This window comes from Haemaphysalis longicornis, unplaced genomic scaffold (assembly GCF_048455015.1).
Source record: "Haemaphysalis longicornis isolate Haplotype H1 unplaced genomic scaffold, Haemaphysalis longicornis Haplotype H1 scaffold_6, whole genome shotgun sequence".
Taxonomy (NCBI): domain Eukaryota; kingdom Metazoa; phylum Arthropoda; class Arachnida; order Ixodida; family Ixodidae; genus Haemaphysalis; species Haemaphysalis longicornis.
Genome location: NW_027526407.1, coordinates 26837473 through 26846006, shown reverse-complemented (window position 1 = coordinate 26846006; position 8534 = coordinate 26837473). Strand labels below are relative to the sequence as shown.

The window sequence follows — 8534 nt, the reverse complement described above, 5'->3', positions numbered from 1 at the left end:
CGAGTTAAATACGGGAGCTCTGGTTACATCGCTTGTAGTGTTAGCATGATGGGCTTGTCTGCAAGATCGGTGCGTAACGAACAAAGTTTATCAGCGCCAGAAATCTAGCGGTGCATTCAATTTCATTCGCGGCTACCGTAGCTTGCATAGGGGGAACGATGAAGCGCAATAGCTTTTCTTGGCTTAAATAAGGGAGCTTTGGTTACATCACTTGCAGTATTAGCAAAATTGACCTCGCCTCCAAGATCGGTGCGGAAGAAACAACCGTTAGCACTGCCGAAATTTGTCAAATACGACCAAAACGACTCGTATTCGCTGGCAGCCTGTGTTGGGGTACCAAATTCTTGGGTCCACGCATTGTTTTCCGGCGTGGTCGAGTGGATTGGAGCTTAGGTGCTGGTGTTGTGTTTTGAAAGTCTATGGTTCGAATCTTGGCAAAACCTCACGGGTTTTTTTAGTTTTTTTGCAATGAGGGTGTCATCGACTTTTTTTTTTTCAAGGCAAAAAAAGGCAGAGTACCTTGCCGTTTAACCTACAAGTAACGTTTGACGGTAACCTCAGTATCAAGGCAGCCCCGAAATTTGCTTTGCTCACACTTTGAATTCATGAAGCTACATTCAGTACGTAACATCAAGGTTAAATCTAGTAGCAAGTAATGGTGTGCTAATTGAGTCTTCGTTCATCATCCTATCTTATTTTGTTCAGATTTGACGGCAATGACCCCCACTCACCACTCCACCAAAAAAAACCTTACAAAGCTCGTTGGCAACGTCGCTTGTAAACGGATTCTCCACAAGTCCCTGCCTCTTTCCGTGAGGTTCGGTATTGGGCTACTGTTTTGAAGGTCAAAGGTTCAAAGCAATAGTGGTGGATTACAATACTTGAACAAAACTCCTCGGTACAAAACCCTTACAAAACACATACAAAACCCCTCGGTAACTTCAATACAGTACGCCTGCGCAGAGTTTGAAAATAAGTATAGCAGATATAGCTAAAATAAATGTAAATGCGAGTAACTTCAATACAGTACGCCTGCGCAGATTTTGAAAATAAAGTATAGCAGATATAGATAAAATAAATGTATATGCGATAGACATGTTCGAAGTAAAAAACGGACATGCCAGCAACATCTAAACAACGTCAGCAAAATATGTCTAAATACCGTCCCCGAATGAAGCAGCAGCAACATCGAGAGTACGTCTTTAGCAAAGTTGAAAGAACGTCCGACATAACGGTACCAGCAACGTTATCTCAACATCCAAAAATTTTCAATAAATATTGCACGTTGTACGGATGTCTAATAGAGATACTGCTGGGACATAGACGTTCGGATCTTTTTGGGACGTCGCAGAGATGTTAGTGGTTTGCTGGGGTCCTGTTCAAGCGGAAGTGTGCTGTTGATATGAAACAACTCGCCCACTTCCAGCAAGGTTATAAATTAGAGCGCTCATCTTTTTGTGCCAAGAAGAAAATATACTTTTTTATATTGCAGGTTCAGGCTGAACAGATGCGAGGAAATCTTTATTATTGTTAAATTAATGTACAAGTTTCACACGCGTTCACCATCAGTCAAGCACGTTCAGTAGTCCCTGTTGCATTGGACAGCGCCCAGTAGGGAAAGGAGTCCAATTCAAACATGGCTTTGCCAACAGTTTGTATGCTGGCGAGCTCTAAAAGGGTGAAGACGATGTGCAGTTGGCCACCGAAGCTGATCTGGAAGAAGAAAGAACTGTCACCATGTTTTCTTTTTGCTCGTTGCATGGCGAGAGTTACGTATAAACAGAACAATATCGTTGCTGTAACGGCAGCTGGGCGAGTGTGGATGACCATTTTTTGTAGACGAGCGCAAATAAAACGAGACAGGGGGAAAAGTACATAATATACAGGCCCGTACGTTCTAGTGAAATTTAATTGTAAAGAAATGCGCCCTGTGTAATCCCTCCCCAGCGTATTTTCATTTCGCGTCTCTTGAAGGTGTCTGCATTAGTTCCGCACATGTTGAAGCCAAAGGCGTCGATTAAAAACGAAATAGTCTGAAGACTATGGATATTCTCCACATTTTATTTTCTGACAGAGACGTCAAAACCGATTGTTCACATCCAAGAAGCTTCCATTTGCAGGTTTGCGGTTAGGCTAATTAGCGTGTTTTGACCACGCAAGTACGGATCGATACTCCGGAACCCGGTCGCAGAATAAATGTTTCCAGAACTAATGGTCCCGGAACAAATGGTCCCAACTTCAAACTTAGGAAAAGAATGGTTTCACACCTACTGCACCTATGCATGAGCACCTGTATAAAGGAAGGAGGGGGGGTCAATGTTTTTATGTTTAAACAAATACAAACTCTTTTGCATCTGTTCATATAATATTTGCTAAGGCTGAATTTACTTGAGTTAAATGGGGTATACGAATTTTTTGTCGCACATGTACGCCCTCGAATGCTTCCCTTGCTCGCCTTTTTTTGCTTGTTATTCCGAATACCAGGCAAACCGGTTGGAGACACTTTAATCAATATCTGCGTTTAGTGGGCAGCCCTCGGCCGGTGTGGGCTGCCATAATTTTCTTCATGAATGCTGTTTTCGTATGAAGCGGAGCTACACGACTGTTGTTTAAATTAAGCTGGCTCACGTGCAATACTCCCATGGATAAAGAATTTTGTTATTAATTATTAATACTTGAGAAGCGAGTCCCACTTGAGCCAGTGCGTTGACCCTATTTACAGTGGCAGTATTATTTAGGTTATGTAAGGTGTCAAAAATGTTAGTTGGCTGGTACTGCTGAGCGTCAGTCAACTTAGAGCTGAACTGGTGCATTGCGCTCGCCGATTTGGCGCTGTTTCAAGACAAAACTTTACTCGATGAATGGTTTATTGCGTTAGATAAACTGCGTTACTGTGATTAACACCTGAAATGCTTCGATATCAGCAGTTCGAATCAAGCGATGCGACAACTATCAAATTCATACTTAAAATTGCACATTCGGACTGGACAAGAAAAAGAAGAGGCAGGACGGGCGCAGACTCACAACTAGTTTTTTGAAAAAATGAGCAGGTTAATATACCCACGCCAGCACATGCCCACACATGTCACCACCTTTATCACATGATATAACGATTTAAAAATTCACACTCATTTCCATACAAAGATATGGATGGTGCACTCACCAACTGTTCACCATGCTTTCGAATGAAGAAGGCTTCGATTAATTCCCTTGCCACCTGTTCCCTGCGTTTGCTAAGCACCTTCGTCTGAGTCAAAACTGGCTAGCGTGGCTTGCTTTCACAAGCCACACAATGGTGCGGAAGGTGGGATCCCGTTTTATTACGCATGCTCAGCTGGTGTTCCCTTGAACGGTCGTTGAATATGCGCTCAAACGGTCCAGCTGAATATGCGTAATAAAACGGGATCCCACCTTCCGCACCGTTGTGTGGCTTGTGAAAGCCCTACAACATGCTTTACTGAGTTTTACACTAATCAATATTTTGGACCTCAATTATTTTGCAGCTTGCAGATTAGATACTTTTGTTTTTCTCCGAAAATAGGTAATAAACTATTATCGCGGCATTTCTTGTGCTGCAAGGTTTCAAAGACTGCTGGCTAACACGCTTTGTTAATTTTGCCGCCGTGTTCCGGGAGCGTGAAGTCGTGCTTAGGGCAGCAGGCGAGCTCATACTCGAAGTTTGTCACACACCATCGACATTAAACTTTATTGTTCGCAACTGCATTTCAGCACAAATATAGGCAGTTTTTTTTCCCGCAAACACATAAACATCATTTGCTTGTGTTGCTGGCGGCTTTGCGCTGCCAAAAATTACGAGAACCAAAGACAGTCACACGTCATGGTTCAATGAAAAGCAGACGATTGTTGCAGGTTGATGCACCACCGCCGGCAGACTATAGTCCCTTCGCGGCGCCCCATAAAAAGCAAAGGTCAAAACAAGAAGGAGGTGGGGGGAGTGGGTGGTAGCGCACTCGCTTCGTTAGCATAATTCTTTGCTTGATACGGCCCTCATTGCCCTCTTTAAATGAAATTGGCCATGGTGCTGACTGTCGCAACAGCCTGGCTTGGCCAGCGAATCAGCCGATGCTCGCGATCCGACGTCCGCATGTCTTGAGAGTGTGCCTGTCACCAACATCGCTTACTAGAAGCGTCTTGCAACAGGGGCGGCTTTCTGGAACACGGCCAAACATACTATCTTCTTAAACGGGAAGGGAGCGTGAAGTCTGGCTGAGGAAAATTCCTGAGGCGGAGTGAGGGGGAAGAGAACTCACTACGAACGCACTCGTGAAGTACTTGCTCACAAGAAACTGATGGCGCTTCTTTCTGAGGCGCTTCTTTTTTAGGGCGGAGCCCGTTGGCGGCCGTCCCTTGGCTCAGCCGCGTTTGATTCCGTCGTGACCGAGCGAACGATGGGAAGACCGAGAAATGAAAGAAACGAACGATGGGAAGACCGACGAGTGCAAGAAAGCCAAGGAGGAGAGTGTCGCGAAATCGGGAGGGGAGGGCTGTTCGCCGTGGCGGTGCGAGCCACGCTCTCCGAAAGTGTGCGGTGGGGGTGGGGAAGGGGCAGTATGCTGTGCCCGCACGAGAAGCTCGACAGCGCAACGCTTGGCGAAGACGTGAGGGGGGCGTGTGTGTGACTATGTTCGCTTAGGACGCGGTTCGCGGTCCCTTCCTGCGACGCACTTCGCGCCGCCGACGCAGAGGCTCATCATCACTGCCGTCAAAAGAACCCACGAGTGAGTGCTGGCTCAGCACACTGCTGCTGAGCCCAAATATCGTATTAGGGAGTGTCGTAATCGCCACCCAAATTTTAGATGCAAAGCATCTCTTGCTCGGGGCTAGGTCCGTCGGCGTCCGTCGGCACCTTTCCCCCTTTCCCCACCAGCTATGCGATAACGCCGCTCTCCTCCTCTCCCTCTCTCTACGCCAGCTGTGCGAAAGCGCGCGCGCTGCTCCTCCTCTCCCCCTCTCCCCACCAGCTGTGCGATGGCGCGCGCGCTGCTCCTCCTCTCCTCCTCTCCTCGCGCCGCTCCCTCAGGGGCTGCTTGTCCGATGAACTGAATGGACGCCAACAATTCTGTCAGACCTTCAACTAGCGCCAGCCAGGTCACTCACAGAACCGCGAGCACCTCTGAAGACAAGGCTGCGCAGAGGAGAGCTCGAGATGCAGAACGCAAACGTCGACGCCGAGCAGCGGGTCCAGATGACTTTCGGCAACGCGACGCCGCTTCGAAACGTCGACGTCGAGCAGCGGATGCCAAACTTCGAGAAAGTGAAGCCGCTTCGAAACCTCAGCGTTGAGCAGCTGATCCCACACTTCGAGAAAGCGAAGCCGCTTCGGCACGTTTTGCATCACCACATAGTTCCATTCGGAAAGATGGTGTAATTTTTTTCTTTGCTTTTTTATTGTTGAGACAATGAGACCTACTGGAAGCTTCAATTTCATTAAAGGCGGATCGTTGCTTCGTTTTCAGCTGTGTGTTTCCCGATACACGACACTTACGATCTGTGTCCACGACAGCTCCTACGTCCAATCCGCCATCATCTCTTCGGCAAACCGTGGCCTCCGCGATCGGCTGCCGGCGGCGCGCCGTCGCAACGGCGCGCCGCCGGCAGCCGATCGCGGAGGCCACGGGCGAACCATAGAGTTTCATTCAATAATAACTAGAGGGGAAACGCGCTAGTGTCATCGCGAACTCCAGGGCGGCGCTTACGCTTATTAATTCTATGCTTCGATGGGAGTGATGGGTAGTTCAGGAACCGGATTTCGTAGGTCGAAACGGGCCTATGGCTGGGCAAATTGTGTTTTTTTAGTTTTTTATTGCCCGGTTCGCTGTTTAAAAATCACATGGCGAACAAGAAAGCTAGTGACCAGAAACTGGTTTTGTACGAAGTAAAACGGCGCGTTTAAATAAAAAAAGCAGATGCGGAGTCGAGGAGGTTTGCGGAGTAGGTTTGCCATTTGCTGCCAACTACAGTGCGACGGGGACTTCAAAAATATCTGCGCTTGCAGTTTTCAATATTATAAAAAGTTTTGTGCTCCTAAAACAGAAACCGATTACATTTGGAAAAGTTATGCTAGCCTGAATTACTGACATTCATCAAGTTGTGTTCCCATCAGCCGCCGGTGCTGCCGGTTTACGCCGTAGGAGCCGGCGTTCGCACAGAAAGTGTGACTGTTCCAAGCAGGTAGCAACCGTCGCCAGCTTCGAAAATGCATTGGTCTGTCGAATGAGCAGCGCCGCAACTCCTAATTCGCAGGCAACTTCGCCGCATACAGCGCTGTCACTTGTGTTTGCGTGCTTGCTGTGCCGGCAATGAATTGATAACCCACCCGATTCGCAACTCAGGTCACAAAACATTTCCACTGAGGGCGGCGTCAGTGCGCGTGCGGCATTCAGTTCAAGAAGAAACGTATTTTTGAAGGCTTCTTTTAACATAGGCAAATGCGTTCATGCAAGTCAAAAACGAAAATGCAACTGGCTGCACGATTAAATACATAATAACTTCCACAAGCCATCGAGTGCCAATCCGAATTCAGAACTACCTAACCATTGCGGCGGACGATCGCAGCGCCAGATTCCTCTGTACTTCTTATTGCATGAAACGCCGCGGCGAACCCACGAACCGCCCAGCCAATTCAAATCATTACATTACACGACCCAGCTAACTGCGGCCTCGATGCCCCTCTCACCTTAGAACTTCAATTCTTGCCCGATTAACTACACCATCTTCCCCACACCACACTATGACGTTCCCCTCAGTATACTACCTGGTCTACTCATGCCTTCCGCCCCGCCCCAATCCCATCACCTTCCCTGAGCAGAGGGGATCTGCGCTGGTGAGCTCGGCAGCGGAGCGACGACAAACCCTCGTGCAACGAGCCCTAGATTCGGCCCAGGCCTCCTGAACTGAGGAGACTGACCTCCATCCCACTCCTCGATCATTTTTGCTCAAAACAAAAGTTTCCTCTTCCTCCTGCTCCTCCCTACCTCTCTCTCTCTCTCTAGGCATTGGCACGGCGGACATGGGGAGCTCAGGCGCCTTGCACCGTGACTGGTTAGGAGCGTGGGAGCGGCGGAGCATCAGCACTGGCTTCCTCTAGACTCGGGGTCTTTTCTTGGCACCACGGACAGGTGACAATACGGGCGGTTCGCACTGCCACAGCCACTGACACAGACACGTAGCACTGTCGTTAGACTGATTTGCCCCTGCAACGAAATGAACAAATGTTCCGCTAAAGACTGGCCTTTCTGTAAGGTCCATTCGTAACTTTTTTTTTGCAATCATGTTTTTAGGGAGGTATACACCGGTATAGCCCTATCAGGGACTATGCTCAAACAGTTCCGCTTCAAGGGTTATGTGTCGAGTCCCAAACTTCGCACAGCTGTTGAACGTTCTTGAAGAGGAAGTAGACTACGTGCCATGTCGACGGCGGACATTCCTCCGTACTCCCGGAGAAGCGCGTTGTTCTGCGACGATGTTGAAATGGAGAAAGGGGCGGACGCCAGGCGAGATACCGGGAGCATGAGCTTGAGAGGATTCACCTTCTGCTCTCGCACCTGCGACGCGCCCCGCAGAAAAGAAAACACCTTGACGTGACGCGAATTCATGACAGAGAGAGCAAGATAACGCGTGTTTTCCAGGACAACGTCACTGCCCCTTCATTTATTATTAGCCCAGCAGGGCATCAAGTGAGGGGGGCTTGTGGAGGAAATCACACAAAAATAACGAACAAAAGTTATACAATAATTAGTCATGTCATATACAGATATCAACAAGTCAAGTAAGCAGTAAAAAAAAAAAGAACTTCATCACATCATCATCCCGTTTGAGCCTATTCCTATTTCATCCTTCCCGCTGGTTCCCTCCCGTTTCAACCTGGCGCTAAACGACCTTCCCTTTTCGCCCGTTCCCAATTCGACTGTTGCCATTTGAAGCCGTTCCCATTTGAACCTTCTCGTTTGTTCCCTGTCGCTTCAACCCGGTACAAAACGCCCTTCCCGTTTCGTATTTTCACATGTAGCCCCTTGCCGGAATAACAAACCCAGCTAGTCTCGACTCGGCTGACTCGGTCCGAGGCGTGCGATATTGAAAGGCAGCGTGTGGGACCCCGCGCAGGGCACGAGATTGAGCCCCCTCGCGGTGGCTCCTGCCCCGCGTGACGTCATAAATACCTCATAGGGATGTCAATTAACAACAATTGTTATTATATTACGTAGTGTAATACAAAAAGCAGTTTTTTACATTTTAACAAAATATAAAAAAGCTTTTCATTTGCTAGAAGTTGTCTAAACAAAGCATTTTTTGTTCGTTCTTGCGGGAGACGCCGGCGCTGACGCCGCATCGCTTGTATGGCGGCATAGAGTTTCTGAGTATATTGTAAGAAACTCTATGTATGGCGGTATGGTTACAGTGCCTGTAGCGTATCCGAAAGCCCTGATTTTCTCGGATCGACAACGTAGATAAAGCAGAGTTGATAAAGTTAGAAGCACTATCAGAAAGTGCGAGAACGTTGCGAGGGTATACAC

The 8534-nt window shown here is 48.1% G+C and overlaps 1 protein-coding gene across 1 annotated transcript in view; it reads right to left on the bottom strand.

Moving 5' to 3' along the window:
- Nucleotides 1-1535: 1535 nt before the first annotated feature.
- The window catches only part of LOC144142948 (Na(+)/citrate cotransporter-like), a 53476-nt gene continuing 46477 nt past the window's right edge, over nucleotides 1536-8534 (bottom strand). The window contains exons 4-5 of the mRNA XM_077674776.1: nucleotides 7428-7565; nucleotides 1536-1713 (exon numbers count right to left, since the gene is read on the bottom strand). Coding sequence (XP_077530902.1) covers nucleotides 1570-1713; nucleotides 7428-7565 — 282 coding nt within the window. The 3' untranslated portion in view covers nucleotides 1536-1569. The remainder of the gene's footprint in view (nucleotides 1714-7427; nucleotides 7566-8534) is intronic.